Source organism: Acipenser ruthenus, chromosome 21 (assembly GCF_902713425.1).
Source record: "Acipenser ruthenus chromosome 21, fAciRut3.2 maternal haplotype, whole genome shotgun sequence".
In the NCBI taxonomy this organism is placed as follows: Eukaryota; Metazoa; Chordata; class Actinopteri; order Acipenseriformes; family Acipenseridae; genus Acipenser; species Acipenser ruthenus.
The window spans coordinates 2,222,486-2,245,962 of NC_081209.1; the positions used below are offsets into that span (position 1 = coordinate 2,222,486).

General features: G+C 43.7%; 2 protein-coding genes across 4 annotated transcripts; one reads left to right on the forward strand and one right to left on the reverse strand.

The window, feature by feature from the left end:
• Nucleotides 1-1,452: 1,452 nt before the first annotated feature.
• Nucleotides 1,453-6,186, forward strand: LOC117427902 (developmentally-regulated GTP-binding protein 1). The gene is made up of 9 exons (XM_034046282.3): nt 1,453-1,637; nt 2,274-2,397; nt 2,528-2,703; nt 3,139-3,208; nt 3,495-3,664; nt 3,996-4,126; nt 4,364-4,531; nt 4,682-4,804; nt 5,225-6,186. Exons 1-9 carry the CDS (start codon nt 1,599-1,601, stop codon nt 5,322-5,324), a joined length of 1,101 nt encoding a protein of 366 aa, XP_033902173.1. The 5' UTR covers nt 1,453-1,598; the 3' UTR covers nt 5,325-6,186.
• A 1,677-nt stretch (nt 6,187-7,863) lies between these two features.
• Nucleotides 7,864-22,710, reverse strand: LOC117428522 (eukaryotic translation initiation factor 4E transporter-like). 3 transcript variants are annotated; one of them, XM_058994239.1, is made up of 19 exons: nt 22,220-22,709; nt 20,800-20,900; nt 20,166-20,239; nt 19,440-19,564; nt 18,508-18,833; nt 17,777-17,975; nt 17,332-17,504; nt 15,747-15,885; nt 14,837-15,016; nt 14,123-14,334; nt 13,309-13,383; nt 13,012-13,189; nt 12,432-12,514; nt 11,826-11,971; nt 11,640-11,721; nt 11,142-11,271; nt 10,332-10,688; nt 9,793-9,960; nt 7,864-9,534 (listed from the first exon to the last, which is right to left on the reverse strand). In XM_058994239.1, exons 2-19 carry the CDS (start codon nt 20,896-20,898, stop codon nt 9,278-9,280), a joined length of 3,003 nt encoding a protein of 1,000 aa, XP_058850222.1. In that variant the 5' UTR covers nt 20,899-20,900; nt 22,220-22,709; the 3' UTR covers nt 7,864-9,277. The 3 variants fall into 3 exon arrangements, with proteins under 3 accessions (XP_058850222.1, XP_058850221.1, XP_058850224.1); XM_058994238.1 differs by having other exon boundaries at nt 20,800-20,928; XM_058994241.1 differs by lacking the exons at nt 14,123-14,334; nt 14,837-15,016; nt 15,747-15,885 and having other exon boundaries at nt 20,800-20,928; nt 22,220-22,710.
• Nucleotides 22,711-23,477: the final 767 nt, after the last annotated feature.

Consider the following 23,477-nt stretch of genomic DNA (forward strand, 5'->3'; position numbering starts at 1 on the left):
TACACACACGAGTAGTTACTCACTCAGACTACAAAGTAACATTTTTCCAGTGATAAAAATAAACGAAATGCAATGATCACCATGTGTACCTGCATCACGTCTCAGTGGTTGCAGTACAATTGAACACACACGCACAGAGCCCTGTAAGATACCTCTCCGCTTTCGGTTTAAAAGCATACTGTTTTATTATTATTATTATTATTATTATTATTATTATTATTATTATTATTATTATTATTATTATTAATACAGCTTGTAGTTCTGTCTTTCTCTTGTCAGAGTGCTTCGGGTTATGTATCTCTGTATGCTACGCTTGGTACACTTTCTCTAAGCCTGGATGAAGTTCTCATTTGAAAGTGCCATGCAGTGCAAACGGTGTGCTTCACGTGGTCCTGCACATTGCTGCTGAAACAATACGCTCTACGCACATTTCTATAATGAACAGCATCAAATGCATTGCTAACTTGGTACCGTATTGGTGTATCCATGCCGTTTGTCTGTGGGAAGATGGAACAGTACACTGCCCCCGAGTTACAGTGTGTCACAGCATGTAAAAACACAGCAAAGTGCAGTGAATTCTCAAACTATACCGGGGCAGTATTAAATTCAGTTCCTCATGAAATCCAGTGGCCCCCTGCTTGTTGTGCGCATGCGCTCAACAGTCTTGTCACAAAGCGCGTTCCCGGCGATTTTGAATCTTCCGCGGACACGCGCAGAGCTTGTCATTCATGTTAAGAGTCCGCGAACTCCGGACACTTTCAATGACCACAAAAATAAACAACGTAACATAAAAAATAATGTGTTTTTCCGTTGAAATGTAATATTTATACGTTTTCTAAATAAACAGCACCTACAAACACTGCGTTGCCCATAATGTGACTCTTATATGAAGAAAACAAGGGTTCTCTTTCCAAACCGTATTTCATGGGGGACTGAGTTTGATACCACACCGGTCAAAACCACGGTACAGTGCACTGGAAATTCAAGAGTAAAGACTAAACACATTTCAAACTAATAATACTACTAATAACACAAGCTGTGGGTTAAATTCAGCTGATCGTGTATTACTTCTATGGATTGTTATCGCAATTTTTATATTTTACTTATAAATATATGAAATGTATGTATAAGAGCTGCATTATATAAAATGCATGGTATTATATGTAACAAGTATCGTTAAAAGATATATATAAAAAAAAAACATAGACCTGTTTTAAATTCACGCGTGCGTTATACATTGTGATGTCATAAGAACACGCAGTAGCGTCATTTATTATATTCTGTAGAGCATTTTATTATCAAACTCTTGCGCCGTGCGGTATATTCAATAGCACCCCGCTATCTCCGCTTCAGACAGACGGTTCGGCGGTCTCACTGCAGTAATCCCGCCACACCACAAGGGGCGGGTTTTTAAAACCGCCGCCTCGTCACCCCCTCGCCTCTTCTCGCGAGGACTCGCAGCGTGCCGGGTTTTTACCCAGCGTGAGGGATCGCGTTGGGGTTTAGTGGTCTGTCACGCCTCTGAATTAAGACAGTTGTAATTCAAAAACAATTTAAACGATTCGACACCGTACGGAGAGGACCCGAAACCCGCCGCCATGAGTTTGCTCGCTAAAATAGCTGAAATCGAGTCCGAGGTAAGGAAAATAAACACAGTGTGGTCACGCTATACTGTACCGCACGACACAGGCCCGCTGAAGCAGGTCTGACGATGTCGTGAAAAAAAACAAAGCCGTTTGTAAGATGCGGACAGAGCACACGCCGTTCATTCACAATACCGTTAGCAGCTGTCTGAGCTGTGGTGATCCTGGTATTAATGAGCTCGTAACTGTCTTACATTGATATAACACGGTACGGTATATAACAGCTATGCAGGCTGCACTGTAGTATTGTCTGATAGCTGCATCGCGCCATACAGGTAGTACAGACTGTAACTATTTTGTTATTACCAGTTTCAAACATCAGTAAATGCAAACGTTAAAAAATCAACCTGGCTATTAAGAACCAGGGAGCAGGGTTGGCAATAAGACTCCCATTGCGTAGCATTATCACCCATTCCAGGTTTTACTTCATTAACCACAATGTTATGCACTCAGGTGTGTCTTGTTAAACTCACAGTAAAACCGGGAATGGATCAAACTGCTATGCAATGGGAGTATTTTTTTCCCCATCCCTGAACTGGAGAGCATTAGTAATACATGAGTGTTTGATTCCATGCACACGTTTCACAATGGTTCCAGTTTTAACTGCAGTGTCTTGCTCCCCTCTTGCAGATGGCTCGGACCCAGAAGAACAAGGCCACCGCTCACCACCTGGGGCTGCTGAAGGCTCGCCTGGCAAAGCTGCGCAGGGAGCTCATCACTCCCAAGGGGGGCGGTGGAGGGGGCCCAGGGGAAGGTGAGAACGCAGGGCTGGAACGAAGCGTCTCGTTGCAAAGCAGCGACATCCCATCCAGGTTTTACTGTGAGATTTGAATATCTCCTGTATGGAGTAGGCATCGCTGATTTCTTTCTGTTGTGTCCTGAAGGTTTCGATGTAGCGAAGACTGGCGATGCCAGGATTGGGTTTGTGGGCTTCCCTTCTGTGGGTAAGTCCACGCTGCTGAGTAACCTGGCTGGGGTGTATTCAGAAGTGGCTGCCTACGAGTTCACCACCCTGACAACCGTGCCAGGGGTGATCCGGTACAAAGGAGCCAAGATCCAGGTACGGGACTCCTCAACCCTTAGCCAGCGAGGTCCAAGACTAACGTTGCTGTGGGTCACGTTTGTGTAGGGTTGAACTACTGGTACAGGAATGCACAGGCCAGCAGTCTAAACAAAAGAGCAATGACCATTTTCTTTTGTTGTTAGTCTAACTGAATTCTGGGTCCAGTAGTATTGTGTGTGTGCAAATGACTCTTATCACAGGGATGGAAAACAAGACCCATTCTGTAGCTGTTTGAGCCATTCCAGGGTTTACTGTGAGCCTTCAGACCCTCCTGAGCTTTCCAGTAGGGCTTGCTCAGTCGCTTAAGCTCAGAGTGAAGCATGGAATGATTCAAGCTGCTGTGTAACAGGAGTCTATCAGTGTGTTTTGTAATCCGTCCTTGCCTAGCGTTAATTAAACAGTGCCACTGTGTGTCTTTCCTGTTTTTTGCAGCTGCTCGATCTGCCCGGTATTATTGAGGGAGCCAAAGATGGCAAAGGAAGAGGCCGACAGGTCATTGCTGGTACGCATCTGCTTCTAAAACACTTCGGGACACAGCCTGCTAAACTTAGCATGGGCTTCAACTAACACTGTAGCAAGTGAAATCATGAACTGCAGCTTTCTCAACTAACACTACAGCAAGTCAAATCTTGTGTTTTGCTGCCCACACCAGTATTGTAAGTTAACCACCACCAGGCTGTCTTGCGGTCTGCTTTCTTAACTGTAGCCGACGCCTTCAGAACACGATGTCTTCAACTCCCGGGCTGTTCTCTCGAATGTCTCTTGTTTGTTTCTGTTTCCACCCACAGTGGCTCGAACCTGCAACCTGATCCTCATTGTGCTGGATGTGCTGAAGCCACTGGGGCACAAGACTCTGATTGAGCATGAGCTGGAGGGCTTTGGGATCCGCCTCAACAAACAGCCGCCCAACATTGGCTATAAGAGGAAGGACAAAGGAGGGATCAACCTGACTGCCACGGTGAGAGGGACTAGCCCTGCTGGCTACATAGAGAGATCCATATAGATCATCACTGGAGCTACACCCTTTATAAAGCCTAAGCAGCTGGCATGGCATATGCATCTTATCCATATGCGTGCCCTGGAAAACAATCGTGGTTTATAATTCCTGCATGAAATGCTCTGATTGAGTTAGAGGTACTTGAGGACTGCATTAGCTGAAGTTCTTGAAGGATTTGCTCTTTTTTCATACAAGAAACTTGCTTGAGTACCAGTGACCCCGCTACAGAGGTACTGGACTTGCTCAAAGTTGTGTTTGACGAGCTGTTGTGTTCTGCTGCTCCTTCCCTCAGTGCGTCCAGAGTGAGCTGGACTTGGAGACTGTGAAGAGCATCCTCGCGGAGTACAAGATCCACAACGCTGACATCACGCTGCGCAGCGACGCCACAGCGGACGACCTCATCGACGTCGTGGAGGGAAACAGGTGCGCTGATACTGGGACCCATTCAGCACACAGGCATGGAAATGAGACTCCTGCTGCACAGCACTGTCACCCCTTCCAGGTTTTACTACGAGCTTGATTAGCCACAGTGTACAGGTAGCAAGCTCATGTGTCCTATTAAACTCATAGTAAAACAGGAATAGGTCAAACTGCTATGCATTTGGAGTCTTATTTACATGGATGGATGTAGTACAGATAACAATGAATTTTGTTTTGCAGAGTATACATCCCCTGTATTTACGTACTCAATAAAATCGATCAGATTTCAATAGAGGAGCTCGATATCATCTACAAAGTCCCACACTGCGTCCCGATCTCTGCTCACCATCGCTGGAACTTCGACGATCTCTTAGAAAAACTCTGGGATTACCTTAAACTTGTCAGAATGTAAGTACTGTTGCGGGGGGAGGGAGGACTGAGCATGTTTCACCTGATGTTTGTACAGGTGCAGCTAACATAAAATAGCATTGCAATTGCAATTTCAGCAAACAATTGTGCGTGGAATTGACCCTGTGTGTGTTTGTTACCTTGTTTTAGCTACACCAAGCCCAAGGGCCAGCTGCCAGACTACACCTCCCCAGTAGTGCTGCCAGTGGAAAGGACATCTGTGGAGGATTTCTGTCTAAAAATCCACAAGACACTGATCAAGGAGTTCAAATAGTAAGTATTTATATAAATAAAATGTATATAAAAAGAAAATTACTGTTTACTGAAGTGAGTCTTTGAGTCTTGCTGCAGTGCATTTGGTAATTTGAATGTTCCTTTTTTAAATTGGGTGGTTTCTGTCAACCACATCGAGAGGATAGTCTTCTGGGATTGCATAGCAGTGTGATCCAGTCCTGGTTTCACTAGGAGTTTAATAAGACACACCTGAGGTGTTACCTGTACACGCTGGGGCTAATCAAGCTCGTAGTAAATGGACTGGGTGACACTGCTATGCAATAGGAGTCTTCTTTCCATCCCTGGTTTTCAGATAACGAAAATGTATTTCCTGGCACAATGACAAGTGTTAATGTCTGAATCTAGTGTTGCCTGGGAGGGTTGTAAAACCATGCCTAAATATATCTCTCTCTCCCCCAGTGCCCTGGTTTGGGGTTCCTCTGTGAAGTACAACCCCCAGAAAGTTGGAAAGGATCACGTCATGGATGACGAGGATGTAATCCAGATTGTCAAGAAATAAAAAGCAGAGGCTAAGGGCCGGCCCTTTCACATTAGGGTTCATTAGTGAGCCAGGGTGTGAAATCCATGCCTTGTCTCTTTAGCGTTCCCATATCAAAGAACAACCCGGGAGAGCCTCTCCAGCTCAGCTGAGAGACCGCTTCTGAACCCAACTTGTATTAAATGTTTCACACAAACCTGTACGTGAACTGAACTTGAGATCAACCTTGTGTGAAAGGGCCCTGGAATAATGTGAGGCGCACCCTCCTCAAAGCTACACCTCCCTCCTCCTCCCCCTTTGGAAATTCACAACCTCAAAGACAGCTGTAATAGAAACTCTGACTATGAAACCCTTGCTGAAGTGCCCGTGTTCATCTGTATGCTGGGGGGGGGGGGGGTTGTGGTTTCGAAGGAAACAGAATTTTGAAATTGAATAAACAAACAAAACCATTTTAATTGCAGAAAAATACTTAGTGCTCTTGTGGTGCTGTACGTTACATTTGGTGTAGAAATCAGGGTTTCCTTCCTTTCCTTTTAACATTGCAAAGCGAGGAAGAAACACTCCTCCCCACCCTTCTAAAAAATGTAAATATTCAAATATTAGATTCGCTGACTTTAGGATTTCTGTGTACGTGTTTCATAAGAGTGCCAAATCCCACTCACGCGTGGTCAATGATTGAGATTAAAGCACCCCCATCCCATTTTAAATTGAGCGATATACACATTACATATATATATATATATAAATACTGTGTATTTAGGGCACCACGAGAATGGAAATGTACCGGAGCAATGTTGTCAAGTAGCTGTCAATATATATGATGCATACTGACTGCAATTCATTCATTTCATTAATGTAAAACTATTAAAAATTGAACAATTAATATTAGTGATTGTGGACTGATTTCATCCTGCTATGACATATTACTCATAAGTTAACTGTTAATTTTGGTTAATAAAAAAAGCCCCTACAAGTTATTGCCTTTTAACCAAAATTATACAATGAAATGTGGACACCAGTTCCTTAAATAATAAGCAACATCTAAAACATTTCTCCAGATCTGCATATCTGTGGCCATTCCATCACAATATATGGAAAAAAAAATAGAACTATTTTCTTTATAGTGCTTCTGTCTATCTGTATCGGAGACATCAGACACACACGTTGAAATGTTTGTCTATTTAAATGTTAATAAAGACATAAATAAAATTCGTAGGTAGTGTGAGCAGGGCAATTAGACTGATGAGGTTTGATAACTGAACCAGACCTAAAACATCATCTCTCTGTCTCTTAAACGATGATTCACTTCAGAATTGCATTCAGGAATGCTACAGAGCTTTGGACTTCTCCATCTGAGCTTACTGAAGTGTTTAGAGTGAAGTTCAGTTGTGTCCACTATGGAGAGCACTGATCCAGGACATTACACTGAAGTGCACCCTGTGTGTGCATATCAACAGAACGCTTTGATGCCAAAAAAACATACAGTAATCCATCACAACCTCTCAGCAACGTTAGTTTAGTATTGAACAGATAAGATTAGTACAGAGATTGTAGGTCCTACCAAAGTTTATCGTACAGTGTGTTGTATGTGCTCCGTGTGCTACCATTGCTGGTAGTGTCACGTGAGCTGTGCAGTGTGTTGATATGTAAATAAATCCTGTTCGCCTGCGGGGGGTGTATCAACTTCACCCTCCGTCTCGATCTCCTGCCTGTCACTCAGCAGCAAATGCACACATCCACGTGGCAGACAGCTACCCTATCACAAGCATTGATACCCTGGATCTCCTGCCTGTCATTAAGCAGTGAATGCACGCATCCACGTGGCAGACAGCTACCCTATCACAAGCATTGATACCCTGGATCTTTCTCAACAAGGAGCTCCCCAATAAAAGCTGAATCTCTAAACAATAATTGAATGAATATAGTAAATGTTACAGCTGGGTATAATGGTATTTAAAACAGGATTCATTTATCAGACTTTACATCTCCGCCCTGACTCTGGTCCCACCACAGTCAAATGCGTCACAGATTACTGTATTTCAGTTCTCCAAGACTGCAATTCTTGGCTTATGGGGCAACACATCCATAACTAGGACTGTTGAATTCTGAAAACATATTCTTTAATAATTAATTGTTTGCATGTTACCTTGGACATAAATTCAGTCACACTTGCAGCCTTGTAATGAGGAAATGACCCAGACTGATCCAAGTCCATTCCTGACAAGTTGCCTGTGTCTGAACAAGTACAGCCTGTCCACAAGTCAAAAACTGAGAAAGCATATGTGTGACAGGGCAGTGATGGACACCCTAAAACACTAGCAGGAAACCTAATCAAATACAAGTCACAACAGACACGTCGATTGAGGTTTAGAAGAGCGTGAGGTTAGCATTTCCAAACACTGAATTCCACTGGACATCTTTAATGGAAGGGTTGAGAGCACCATGGGGCAATGGTGTCAGCACAGCTAGAGCCAAGAGCCCAGCACCTACATGGTAGCTGCATTACCCACAAAGACAGGAACAGGGATTTGAAAACAAAACAAGCCTACCAGTCGTAGAGAAGGGATTTCAGAATGAAGTTTATTTTTTTTGCCGATCAAGACATAAGCGATGCAGAACACTTGCAAGAAGGAAATAAAACTGAAACACAAGTTTGAGTGCATTTTATTTATTGTTTCCATTTGTTTAATAATTGTGCTTTTCATTCAATAGCACATATTTTTCAACAATTCCCCCAAAAATGTTGCTAGGTTTTTTTTTTAGTTTTTTTTTTCTTACAATAAAGCAGTGTTTTCTCACCATAATGGAAGGGGCAAAAAAATAAAACAAACAAAAATGAAATCTGGAGAGATCAAAATGCCTCAGCCACAGAGAAGGCACTACCACAAAAGATAACAACAAAACTACCATTCACTATCAAGCAAACCAAAAAAAAAAAAAAACACATCAAATTCAAACACACGCACTTCTGGAACAAGCACACCCCCATTGATGAGTTTAAGGGTTCAATTCCAAATGGATCAAAGCTTTTTAGCATTTTCTAAATGTATTGTATTTTAATTTCTCCCCCCATATGTTTACAGCCTTCAACATCTGCTCATTATTCGGGAAGACTTCCGATGGGTGTATGCTGGGTAAAATTTGTCCTGTGAAAACTAGAAAAACACCTGATCGAACCGACACAGGTCTGTCAAATTATTCAGTTATTTCTTATTTTATTCCTTGAGAACTCAATGTTAAAGGAAGAAAATTATATATAAATGCCTTTGTTGCTATATACTACCCCCCCCCCCCCCCCAAAATAATAATAAAAAAAAAAAAAGTTATCCAAAAAACAAAAATGGCAGTTAATTATATACAAAATCCACTGTCGAGTTTAACCAGTACACTTCCTGGCTGCATTACAATACCATAAACCCTCCAACGGACTGGACAGACACATTAGTCTCCAATCTCACTGGACTGTACCCGGTTTCAGCTCTCTCAAAGCTGCACCAACTACTCTTATATACAGCAGAATGACCTTCTCAAAAACAACAACCCCACACTGTGATAGATGTTTTATGTACACTATGAAAAAAGATCCGTTTATACATGTCTGTACACTTTGGGCCTATACAGTTTCTTCATTGTAAACTGCAAAAAAAAAAAAAAAAAACCACACACAACTAGGACATTATATAGTTTCATAACTAAATAAAAAATAAAAAGTCCCTTGCATCTCTACAGACCATCTCTAGGTCTTTCTCATCATTTTGCTGACAGCATCTCTTGGTTTAAGACAAAGCCTGAGCAGACTTGAGTGCTCCCCACACAAAAGGCTATCATTCTATAAAGCTTGTTCATAACATAATAATAAAAAAAAAAGCATCACAGAACAAGTGTCAATAAATACACATCCTTCCATCCTTGAAGAATGAAATGTTCTCTCACCAAGAGTCCAATGGTTAGGTGCTTCGTTTCCGGACATATTCTTATTGTCGGTATTCTAGTTCGTCTACGCTGATGACCTTGGCTGGCATGGAAGGCAGGGGCTGCTGCAGCACATCTGTTCCAAACCACTTGGCCAGGCCGACGGGGGAGCCGTTGCGCTGGCCCTGGTACTGCACGTGCTGGGGGGCGTGGCCCTGGTACTGCACATGCTGGGGGGGAGCGTGCCTGGCTGCAGCGCTGTGCTGGAGAGACTGTGCTAAACTGGTAACTGGAGAGACAGGACCAGACTGGACCACCACTGCAATTGTGGCAGGCAAGGAAGAGGGGGAAACAAAAAATAAAAAAACGACATGTTTATTTTTCCCACCCCCAGACACATTGCTCTCCAAAAATGATACCACCACACCCTACCAATTATGTTAATTTTATATGTATACTACATCAGTTACTATCCATTACCTTTACAGCCCCACCCTACCAATTGCAAAAAATAAAATTGTAGACATCCAGAACCATTCTGTTAGGTCTCTTTGAATGGTCTGTCTGTTAACCCTACCTGGTCTCTGCTGAAGCTGCTGCTGCATCACTGCCAGGTGCAGGGGAGCCCCAGGGCGGGAGCCGAGCAGGGGGTGTCCGCCTGCAGCCAAGGGGTAGAAGGGCTGTCCCAGCAGGGGAGGGGGGAGCCCCTGTAACTGGGACAGGTCCACACCTTGGGGAAACATTCCTGAAATACATAAATCTGCTTTTTAGCAACTTTAATTGGCAGCTAGAACACAGCCAGCCACTGGTTAACTGTACTATGCACAGGAATATTTTCTTACCTTTAAAACTGTATTTAGATAAAACTCCTTACCCAACTTATCACATGACGTTATGTGCACAAACTGCACAGCAATTGTCTTTACTGCAAGTTACATGTACACAAACTGCTCACACACAAAAAAAAAAAACTAAAAACTGGAAAGGCTCAAATTGCTATGTAATGGGAGCCTTTAAATTATACCCAGAATGTATATTTAACACAATTTCCTCCAAGGCATCAGATTGTACAGAAGCGCAGTGTGAGCTCTCTCGCTCCAGCCCCTCTCCACTCACCTGCTTGGAGCAACGCGGGAGGGAGCTGCTGGGGAGAGAAGCCCTGAGCGAGCAGCCTCTGGACGACCCCGGGGTGCAGCTGTGGGGGCGCAGGGCGCACCAGGGGCACGTGCGAGACCAGGGGTAGCTGACACACAGGGCGCGGGAAGGGGGCGCTGGGCACAGGAGACACCATGGTGGGGGTCTTCCTGCCTGCAGAGCGGGGCCGGTAGTCCTGGTCCTCAGTGAAGCGGCTCTGGTTGGAGAGCGGGGTGGAGCAGGCGGAGCGCTGGAAGCCAGAGGGTTTGGCTCCTGTTGGAGAGGAAGCATTTTGCTCTGCATGGTCCAAGGAGGAGGAGGTCGGAGAGACCCCGTTGTCTGGGGGAGGGAAGCAAGACAATTACATTAAACAAAAAAAAAAAAAAAAAAAAAAGTTACATAACATCTGGAGGAGATTAATACTGGGCTAATAAAACACACATTACATATTCTTGCATTTAACTGCACAAGTGGATATGATAATTGAACTTTAAATATACCCATCTGAATCCAAAATCAAATCCATCTAGTCACACTTGTTTTAAATCCCTTTCGTCACTGTGCACAATTCTCCCTTGTTAAGTTCGCGATCTATTTTAAAAATGCATAAACGTTTATTTTTGGCAGGGCGACTTTTTGAACTCCATTACGAATTCACACAATAACATTTTTAGAAATTAAATGGTTTAATGTGACCGAAGCAGATATACCGTTGATGAGACGGTTTGCATTACAGTACTTCACCTTCACTAAAGGAAATCGCTAGGCAGCGTTGTAGTACGAGAGAGATACCTTCTTGTGATCTAGTTGTCCCTTCCTCTTTGCCATCGCCAGGTTTCACAGTCCCTGGCTCATCTTTGCTCTTCTCCTTGGTTTCATACATCTTCCGGATCACAGAGGTAGGTGTAAAAGAAGGGGATAACTAGGGGAACACAAAGACACTGGAATGAGCCACGCAGGACCAGAGAGACAGGGTCCACCACGGTCTATCAACTACTGTAACACACTAAATATCCACACAAACTTAATTTTGCGTGTGTTTCACTACAGACACATTTACAGCAACAAATGTTTACTGTATATAGAAAGTATCTGCCCGTTATAACCAGTGAGTGCCCTACACACATGGAGTAATCGCATATTGTTGTTAGGGGGCAATTGTGATGAATACAAATGTCATATTACACACATGCATGGTAGTTGCAACCACATTCAATTCTTCCAATTAAAAAACGAACGTCACACAGCTGTGCACGTGATGTTAAGCAGGCTTGTATCCAGAACACGTACCATGCTAGTGACTGCGTTCGCTGGAGAACCAGCATGGGCTCTGTGTCCTCCTGGACCAGGGGATCTGGTAACCCACGGCTGCCTAAAAAGAGAACAAATAGATATGAAATTATACATAGTGATCATTCTACATTAGATAACGGAATCTGAAGAACACTTTCTACAAAGACAGCAGCTTATCAATACCTATTCCTGTATGTGTCTCTGCCCTTCTCCATTTGCATACTGCCAAACCCTGGCTGGTACAGCTGGCGTGCATGCAGGGCTAGATCTTGCTGGAAGGCCAGTGCCTCCAGTGTGGCTTGGTCCAGTCCTAGAGCCATGGGGTTCATCTGCCAAGAAGAAACAGAGAGAGCACATTGTCAGTGCTTCAGGAGGACAGACTCAGTGCAGTACAGAAGAAATACAATCGACATGAAGAGGATAAAAATAAGGCAAAGGACTACTTTGCTTTCAAATGTTTAGATTACTGGAGAGACACAAGCAATTTTACTGTAAACCCCACACTTCTAAATAGGCTTGCTCTTTCACCTTTTAGAGCAACATTTGAGCAGACTCGCATTCTTTATTGAAACATCATGAAACCTGGTAATTGTGCGATGGGTTGAGGGGCTTTACTACTTAATGCGATCAGTCAGAAAAAGTACAAGTGATTTACTACTGTATTTCAGAAACCCCTGAACATCTTTATATGTTAAAAAAAAAAAAAAAACACAACCCAACGAGTCTACTTATAAACCCCCCTGCTTTCAAATCTGTCTGAAGCACATGTTTGTCTGAAGTGTCACTGACCTGGTGAGGACCAGGGCTTACTGATCTGTGGAGCCCAGGGAAGTGCTCTCCTAGAATCTGCTGATGAGAATCTGGGACAAAACCTGAAACAAGGAGCGGGACACTTCAAAACATCCCCGCTACTCTCAGGGACAAGCGCAGCCAGCAACCACAAGAACACGTGACTGGGGAGCAGTCAGTCCGTCTCTGTGGATGGACCACTGGAATGAAATGCATGCTTCAGGCAGGGTGGCAGGAGAGTTCAAGGCAGGAGCAGCAACACAGTTTGAAAATCAAAAACTTTCAAAACATCCATTGAGAGACAGGCCAACAAGGAGCAAGGCACAGATTGATCAGTTTTACATTCCCCTACAGAGCAACAGTAACAGTACACCCCGCCCCCCCTCCAATATCACAGACCCTCCTTGTAAACACCACAGGCATTCAGTCATTGAAAGCTGTGTGCAAGTCTCCCACACCAGCTTTGTAATTGAACTTTTCTCCACCCTACATATTTTAGTAGTCGAAGTATTAAAATCGATTTTAATCAGAACTTTAGGAGATGTATTCGACTTGAAGAAAAAGCACAGCACAGACTTACCAGCTGTTTGTTGCAATCGGCCAGGGAAGTAATCTGGAGACGGAGCCCTCTGTGGAAACAGTGGGGGGGAGGGACCGCGACGCCCTTGCAGAACTGCAAGCGGGTCTGTACTGCCCAGCAAACTGCTCAGGATGTTAGGGGAAGCAGACCTGTGAGGAGCCTGGGGACCCAGAATCTCCTGGAGAGAAAACGGAGTAAATTAAAAACCAAGAAGTAGCCAAATGTTTGCTAGTGCCTTCTCCAGTGTACCAAATTATATATATATTATATACAGTAAAGTGTTTTAAGATAACTTACCTGCAGAATGTTCTTCTGCGGTGCAGATTGCACAGGTACCTCTGAAGGGTGAATCAGCTGGCTATCCAGGTTTCGCTAGAACGAGGGGGGGGAAAGCACTGCATGTAACTTTGTGACCCGAAAGTCCAAGAGAACTCCCTGTCCACTTCTACTGGGAAAAAAGGATCCTAATAAAATGCACAGAAAGGTTCGCCAGCAGCATGCCAGATGTTCTTAAAGTAATCCAGATCGCCTTTCAAACCAGCTACAAGCCACGGTTACGTTATGAGTGTATGGGTAAGTCCTTATGAGTGTATGGGTAAGTCCTTATGAGTGTATGGGTAAGTCCTTCACAGAAGGATTTTTTAGGTTCGTCAAGAAGTCCAAGATCTCAATAAGCGATAGAACCTACCTTTGGAGAACTGTCCAGTACATGCCAAACATAAACAAAAGCAAGGAGTTGAACAAACCTGCCCACTTTACTGGTGGAATAACCAAAGGGCAGAATTCAAAACACAAAACGTTCAAGTTATGCCCATCACTTAAATTATGCTCAGGAGAGAGAGAGAGAGAAAACACCCCCCCCCCACACCAAGGCTGGTTTCATGTATCTAGATTAGCACTAACCTTGAACTACCTTACCAAGATTAGAGCGAATCAGAGAGGGATCTGTGAATCCAGCCATGGAGCACTTCAGAAAACATTTCGGAAGCGGTCTTACCAGTGCATTATTATTAAGGAACCAAGGACTCAATTAGGATATCCTTGACTGCTTCACACTTCCCGCTTGCATGGTATATTAAAGAAAGAGAACCCTTTAACCAAGAAGACTCACGTTTCCTTTAGGCACAGCCGGCAGCGTGCCACCTGCCTTCATGCTGCTAACCAGTTTGTTGAAGGCAGACATGTCCCCGTCTCTCTTCACAGTCAGCGCCTCCTCCAGCTGCTCTGCCATGAACGGCGTGCCCCGCTTCCTCTCCGCCTCCACTTTCAAACCCTTCAGCCCGGTCTCCACCTCCTCCAACGAGAGCACCACTCCTGAATGTGCTACCAGAGAAAAAATACAAAAGCAATTCAAATCAACGCTGAAGCTACTTACAAATGCAGTTCTCCCTCTTACTTCTAAATAAAGAAGTGAAATATTGGAAACTGCTACGGACATGTCCGTTTGCACTGAAATATAAGGAGTCGCATCACTCGCTAGTGCTGGACCAAACTAACTGTTTCACGCCCTAATGGGACGTTGTCGTCACTCTGCAAGTCTTCCTTTAGGTTTTCAACTCTGCACACGTTTTAGAACCGACAACTAAAAAAGCGTACAGACTAGTATGCTAATCAAATGGCACGCATGTGCATTGATGCCCATTATTTGATTTATTTTTCTAGTACAAGAGTATTCAATAAAGTTACCTTAGGGCAGAGATTCTGAAAAGAAACCCAAGTGCCTCAAGAGGCAGCGATCGCGCTGAATGACAAATCAGTGCAGCTCCAGAATGTGTCATTTTAAAAGCTACCGATCCCTGCCCCTATTCCAACGCGCTCCACTTACAGCTCTCCTTGAGTTTCTCTTTGTTGACAGTGAGGCTCGACAACAGCGGCTTCAGGTCAACCTTGGCCTTCTGCAGCATCTCCAGGATATCCACCTTGTCCTTCTTGTCTTCCAAAGACTGGATGGGAGCAAAGTAGTTTGCCAGGCCATGCGTGGGGGACAGAAACTTGTGCTCTAGACCTGGGAAGCAGGAACATTACAAACCTTTGAAGCAGTCCAATTTGTGACAATAGAGCAATGAAAAGTATCTGAACAGCTTCAGTCTCCTAGGAGCTTCTTAGCCCTGGATCTCTCCTGGCGGCTGCAGTGACATTTACATTGGCAACACTGCACTCTTTGGATGAGTAAGTAAACAAGTTAGAGATATATAAAAGGGTGAGCTAACACTACAGCAATGCACAAAATGTAAATTTAATATTCCAAGATTCATTTATACCATTATAAAAATAACTACATTGGCTTTTTTTTTTTTTTAAACCAGTCTAGGCTATGAACAGAAGCAGGTAGTTTCCCACACTAGTTAATGGAATCCAATATTGACAAGACTATTGCAAGTGATGTAGCAAGTATCTTCAAGTAGGTATGCATTGAAACAAGTGTACATGAACAGAAATAAGACTTCTATTGCATAGCAGTTTAACCCATTCCAGGTTTAAGAGCTTGAGCGAATCAGTAACAATCTCAGGTGTCTCCCATTAAACCCACAGTAAAACCAGGAGCGGATGAATCTGCTCTGCAACAGGAGTCATTTCAATACCATTTAAAATTAAGGCATACTTAGTGTTTTTTTTTTTTTTTATTAAAATAGAAACATTGCTAACTTTACACTATAGAAAAAGCAGAACAAGTCTGACCTAGACACCCTTCCTATTAGGGCTGAGCCGGGTACGAGGACTTGCCGTTTTCTTACCTGCTAAACGCTCCAGCTCCTCGTGAGGGGTGGACCGGAGACTGCTGGACCGACTGGCTGACGGGCTGACGTTACTGGAGAACCACTGGCTAAACCGGCTGGCCGAGGCGGTGCCCTCTCCCAGGACATCTTCAATCATCTTCAGACAAGGAGGAGGAGGAGAGAGTTACCAAGGGCAGCCAGCCAGTAAAGAAGACCAATAGTTCAGAATGATATCACACTTACATGAGCAGCAACAAGTCTTCAGTTGGGATGCGATCTGAAGTTAACCCTCTACACACAGACATAAGTAACCAGACCGACTCCCATACTTTATTTGATGCAAGTTGTAGGGTTATATTTAACATTAGTGCCCCTTCTCTTAAAATCTTCCTTAAAATGACACCCACCCCACATCGCTACACCCAATACATGGGGGGGGGGGGGTAAAAATAAATGGTCCCAGGAAAGCTTTCAGATAGAAATGAAAAGGGACAGCACATCAGTGTACTCTGCTGTTCATAAACAGTGATGGGCATAACTTTTGTACTGAAAACCTTTGCATTGGTAATTTCGGAACCAACAGCACCCAAAAAACATGTAGGTCCGAAGCCTAGCGTGTGATCAGACGTCCATATTGCAGGAATAAATCATTCCTACAGCTGGATTACCCATAGACTCATAAGGCTCAGAAATGCAAGACATTAGGTATGGCTGAATCATGAAAGTCTTGAGGAGATACCAAGAGTGATGAAAATAAGACAGTTTGCAATCCGAGCCATTCCAGGCTTTTACGTGACTTGCTACTGTCACCTTTACTGCTTGTCCAAGTTACCTGGGTTTGATCAAATTATAAAACCTGGAGCGGCTCCAACTGCTATGCAATAGGAGCCGAATTTCCTTCCCTGCACTGTACAAAATATTTGCTGGATTGAACCTTAAACATCTGCACACAAGACATTACTTCTCGTTTTTTGGGGTTCCAAAAGAAAGTTACCTTGATAAACAAGATCACAGCAATAGCAACATTTATAAACTTTGTTTAGCCAATATGGAAGAAAACGTACAGTGTAAGAGTAAACTCCCCGTCCCCACCCACCCCACGTTCCCAGTGCGGTGCCAATTCATTTACAGACGGCACCAAGTGTGTGGAGCCCTTCTTACACTTCAACTGGTGGCTTTACAAACCCTCCACCACATGCCAGTGCTGACCCGGTTATAGTGGGACTAGGTGTTCAACATCCGCATGCATTTACGAGCATATGGGATCTTTAGCAAACACACTTTTGCTTGGCTCAAAAAGCAGAGAAATAGTGATCATAGGAGAGAAAAAAAAAAAAAGTCTGTCAACCTACAGTAAACTAAAATAATTTGTAAAAAGCGCAAACCAATAACATTTTTCAAAAGTGGCCATCAGACATGGATGCCACGGCACCCACAAGAAAAAGGTAGCTCGATACATTTTTTGTATGTATTTTCATCCAATGTTTTGTTATGGTTTGAAAAAAAAAAAAAAAAAAAAAGTGGCGGGGAAACTATCCACCTCCACCTTTCTTTCCCCAAGAGACTCCAGCCCAAACCTATGCAGTGCTCCCCAGTCACTTACTGAAGCGAGCCCCGGCACAGTCTTGTCCAGGTTGAAGAACTCATTAAAGTCGAACTCCCCTGGCGCTGAAGGCTCTGGCAACACCACACCCTGGGGGACCTCCTGATCGGCTGCAGTGTCAGGGGAGACCTCCACCTCCGGCTCCTCCGCCAAGCCTCCGTTACACTCAACAGCTGCAGGGAGAAGGACAAAGGAGAGGAGAGGGACATGCGGTCAGAACTTGCCAAGGCATTAATACACAGCTTCTCTACTAAAAAAAAAAAAGGAATTGTAACACAACAAGAAACCAAGTAGACAAAACATTTTGGCTGCGGCAACTGAACAAGGTGGTAGTGAAAAAACATCTGGCTGCTTGACCGTTTTACCTTATTCATCCACATCAAGTTACGGTTCTGTTTAAAACTTGTATACCCATTGAAGAAAGGAACCTTGAGTCCCGACTTGCCTTCTCGCACTGACTCCGAGCGCTTTCTCGAGCGCTTGTATCGCCTCTTGTCCTCCTCTAGTACTTTGTCATCGAAGCCGGTCAGCTCAATGGTTTCGGACTGACTGGTGGGACCCCCAGAGAACCATTCTGGCTCCTCCTCTGTGTACGAGTCATTTCGTCTCCTCTCGCCAAAAACACGCTTGTCACCAAAATCCCTCTGCAGGAATAGGAGAAGACAGAGGTTTGAAAATCAGCGAAATCACACAGCCAGTCAAACCTGCTTTTAAAAAAAAAAAAAAAAAAAAACACACACCACACCACACCCACCTTTAGGAGACCTAGAAATGTAGTTTAGAGAAAAGGACGGCCTCATACTGAATAGATCACATTGCCAGAGCCAATCCACACACTGCTATAAAAGCAGACACTATAGACTTGAGGGAACTGGAAATATTTATCTATCCATCCACTTAAGTATAAGTTCATATTAATAAGTCTGTTCTAGGTATGAACAGAAGATTTAGGCTCACAAGCAATTGCATTTGAAATCGGCATTTAAAAAAAAAAAGCATAACACTGAACAGCAAATTAGTGAAAGGCCACCTTAGCTTGGTTATGACTACCTGGAGTAACTCCTATGCAAAAGGGGGGTACATTATTTAGCACTCCGATAGTGTTAACGTTAAATTGCAATTCAAAGAGTGTACTAGGGAGCACTGTGCTAGTTTAATATTCCAAAGGGTACAGACTCTGAATCGCTTGTCCTTGTAATCCCTCTCTCGCTCCCTCTCCCTCGGGTGTGGCTCTCTCTCCCTCGGGTGTGGCTCTCTCTCCCGCAGTTCCTTCTCGCCCCGCGGGTCTCTCTCGAACACCCGAGACGCGATGATCCTGCCGCTGCCGATCCTCCGGCCGCCGCCCAGTCGCAGGTTCTCATTCTCCTTGTTCTCCAGCGGGCTGACCTCTCTGCGCGCCGTCGCGCTTGGCACCACGTTCACCTGGCAGCCTCCCCCGAAACTGCGTCTCTGCGGGCTGAGGACCACGTCCAGGTCGTCCTCCTTCACACGCTCCCGGGGGTCTGCGAAGGACATTTCAACAAACACTGCTAGAAATGCATTCCAGGGCAGCATAAAAAAAATATATCATTTATTACCACGTTCGTATCCATTCATATTACAGAATACATGCTGTAGTGAACCTGGAGGAATGTCAACACCAGCACATGAGACAGTCCTTGTTTTACGGAAATCTTTCCCTCTTCACTCCCGCTGTGGTTTTAATCAAGAGCCGGCCTCTTCCATGATGGTCTGTAGGCACTATAACCCTCCTCCCCCAACAGAGTGGAAACAACTCTGCCTTCCACCGGTGCCATAGTCTAAGCAAAACTACCTAGAAGATCGAGAGGGCTGCTCCATCTTGTACATTTAAGAAAAAGTGAGCAAACACATATTTTAAAAGTACTACTACACTAAGGGACGCAGAGATTTAACAAGAACAAAACATCAGCTTTGCATCAAGTGCTCTGAATCTACAAGTACAGTCTGTACCCAGATTAGATACACAATAAGACTGAAGCACTTTGGCTTTCCAGTACAGAGCGTGGTTTTCTAGACAGTCCATGTGCATTTGATTCAGAAAGAGCAGCATCACAGGCATTGCCTCCTGAGAGAACAGATTAATTCACCTGCAATCCTGCGTTTCAGGGGTGCTCTGTCATCCGTATAATTTTTAAACCCGTCCACTGGAGAGCTTCTTTCAGAAGCAGGGTAAAGGGATGCGTGCCACTTCTCGGGGTCCCAGATGCCATCACTGAGCAAAAGAGAAACAGTTATGCATGTACACAGCTGTACATAACTAGAGGCATCTATCATGAATAGCCACTGCGACACATTGTGCATGATTATAAATATAAAAAAAACCGCCACAAGAACAGATGAATAGACAGGATGCAATTTAAAATCCACTCCAAGTCCATTGGACACAGACTCTTAATGAAACCCTGCGTCTGCAGGAGTGAAGTTTCACTGTTGTCATTGCAACAAAGGATTTACAGCCTATACATAAAAATGACAAGATTCAACTGAAGTGTCTTGCCCTGATCATAGCATTGGCAACACAAGTCTGAAGTTAACAGTAACATTCGTCTATTCATTTTGTAAACGCATATACAAGTAACATCCATAAAGCAAAGTGCGATTTATTCTTAAGCACCTTAAATGCACTGGTCGGTCTCCAATTGCAACCTAACACATGGAGCAATGCCGGGGGTAAATGCTCATGGGTCGACTACATGAGCAGCTGTGAAGAGGTCTGTAACCTAGGTAAACAGTTCACATCCGTCCAGCAGACGTGTGCATGCAAACAGGATCAACGTTAGCGTGTCAGGCAAATTAATATTCTGACGCAGTACCTGTCATACTTCTCTGAAAGGCATTCATGTCTTTGATTGGACCAGGGGGATTCCTTTATTTCCAGCAGTTCCTCCTGCGAAACACATCAACACATTTGAACAATCCATCCAGAAGAGAACGGAGCGAGAGAGGGAAAGAAAGCACCTGGACACTAAGCTTGAAAGGCAGTTAGCTGTATTTTAATGGATGTACCAGATCGAAAGCTACAAATTAATTTGCAAGGGATGCGTTTAGATTTCACCAACAGCTTTGAACAATACATGTGTACCACTGCACTGGTGTAACCCCAGTAGAGTCAGAGCACAGTCACCGAGTCTCAATGTAACCGATACATTAACACAGTGGGGTTCAAGTCCAAGGATCCTTACAAAAACACAGGGATGGAAATGTGCATAGCAAATCCACCCATTGCAGGTTTTACTACGAGCTTCGCTGGCCACAGTGTAGAGGCAACAAGCTCACTTGTGCCTTACTAAACTCACAGTAAAAGCAGGACTGGATCAAACTGCTATGCATTTGGAGCCTTATTCCCACCCCCTGGAAATGCTGTGGCTCTTATCATACTAGGCATTCAGAATCCAGGGGGCGAGTTTCCATCCTGGGCTTCACCACCGAAATGGCAGCGCAGCCTACCTTGGTGTATCTGTAAGGGCAACTTCTTTCAGAAGTCTTCATAACGTCTATTACAGCTGCTCCGTTTTCATTTTCTTCAATGTATTCAACTTTTTCCATGGCTGTTTTCAGTCAAAAAAAAAAAAAAATCTGTAAACAAAACAAGGCAAAAAACAAGATCAAATAAGCATGCTGCTTTAGTTTAACCCTAGGATGACAAATGAAATAGTTTGTGTCAAAAAGAACAACAATGAAAATGGTGTATAAAAAAACACATCGGTATGCCGGTGTGTAGTTTTGAGCAGTTATCTTTCAGATCTGTACAGGTGTGGAGAGATCTTATCAAGCCCTGTACTGAGAAAGCTGTCCTTACCCATATACCTGTTACACACACCAAACTTAACCTGTTTCTTGGAGGGGGGAAAACATTGGAACAGCCCATTTCTCACCGAGGTGGGATTCAGGCTAGAGAAACTCTTCTCGGAATTTGAAGAGAAGAAACAGTTCCACAGCTTTAGGACTCAACTCTAGAACTATACTACAGGGACTCGTTTTTGGCATGAGCAGTTTAATAGTACAGGTGAAAACCTCATCTGTACCGACTTGTTATTGAAAGCTGGCAACACTGGTAGACATCACGTTTGATGCTAGGCAAGATGTTTTAGGATAAAGAAATATACAACAGTGAATTGATAGCTACACTTTCGGGTTGTAAAAATCAGTGTCTAGCTAATACTACACCCACCCCAGTATAGACTAATATTGATTTCTCATTCATTCGGTTTACTCAGCAACAGAAAACGAAAAGTTCCATGACTAGAAAGTAAACACGTCAACATCCGTTGTGATGTCACAAGCCCCCCATGAACACAAACTCTGACTCAATTATTGCACATCTCATTTGTTTCCATTTAAATGAATTGAGTTTCAAACACATTTAAAATGCGATTCTATAGTGCATACAGCTGAACTCTTCAGAGTTTCGCCAGCACACTTCTTGCTTCGTATGTTTGTCCTTTATGTATTTATATTTTGTTTTTATAAAATCAAAGTAAAAGCTAAACAATTTATTCTGAGCACAACAAAAAAAACAGTTATTCACAAAAAGACCAAACCCGAAAACATCCAGACCTTTGAAATGGAGAGGGGGTTTGCACTGTGGCCTTGTGCGAATTATACACCCGACTGCGAAACGGACTCAAAAGTTATTTGTATATAGCAAGGTATTCACACTTAAATAAAATGAGTAAATAAATTAAGCCGTGTCAAATCAATCGTACTGCCTAATGCGGAAGCATACGTGCACCCTATGCAGTTTCCACTAAAGATACAACTGCACACACAAGTGTAAGCGAGGTAGTGCTAGACTGATTACATTTCCATGAACACAAAACCAAGACGTGCAACCAACTAATAAAAAACGAATGCTTTCACAACATACCTGTCGATATGGGAATGCAACCGTGTCCTCCCCCTCCCACAAAAAAACAAACAAACAACCCGGTGCGAGAAGAGACCGCAGCTCTTTCGCATTTATTTTTTAAATTGTTTTGAGTGCCGGTGACTCAGCCAAGGAAAGAGCTCAGAGAAACGGGTCCCCTTTTCTCTCCCACTCCGCAACCGGCTCCCTCACGCCGAGTGAACTGTGTCTCTCCCTTACAGAAAGAAACCAACACTGAGGTTTGATCTCCCCGCGCCGACGTGTAAACACTCAATCGTGAAATGAAACTCTCAATCTATGTCGAGGCTTTCTCTCTTCTCCTCCTTCCCTTCTCCCTCCGCGACTCAAACAGCACAGATATCTCTTCTCTGGTAATTACCCACGGACACAGGGGTCTAACCCGGATTATATAGAGGCTGGGAGCCGCCTGACTCGAAATGCAAAGGTATCGCGCCGACGGACACGGTTGCCTTCGCTTTACTCAAAAGCATCGGAAATAAAAATTAACTACTCGCCGTTTGGATTTTGTTGCGCCTGGTTAGATACTTTTTAAGTGGAAGCCGCTGTTGTTGATGTAAGGACCCCTGCCGGCGAATTGAACAGACGCCTCAATTGTATCGCTCAAGAGGAGCCCAATCAAAACAAAGGAGCAGTTCGAGCTGTGACGTGGGGGAGTGCGTGTTGGTTGGCTATAATGACGTGTAGAAATGGTTAATTTATATTTATATATATATATATATATATATATATATATATATATATATATATATATATATATATATATATATATATTCACGTCCCTGTTGGAGCCTAGTGGCAGAATCTGCAGATGATGTGCTATCGTTATTTTGTTTTATTTTCAAGTTTTCATTTTGGTCTCTGCGGGCTTAGAATGTAGGTCTGACAGACTCTGTGTCCCTGTAGTCTTTGGCCACTCAGCAAATGCGCAAGGCTGTCAGCATTTTTAGTAGTGGGTTTGTGAAGTCTCATCAGATTGGTCCCCTAAGTCAACCATAACACTCGTTCTGTTTGAACACATCTACTCAGACTCCACCAAACACACACTGTCGCAAAGGACGCACCGTTTATTTGCCCCGAAAGGTGCCTTCGCTAGAGTGTGCCGGCAGGCACTTAGTCTAATTTAAACACTGGCTGATCTATTGCACGCAACTTGAACTGAAGCACCTTAAAGACAAGTAATACTAACAATCAGCTATTGCAATGAACAATGCAAACTATATATATATATATATATATA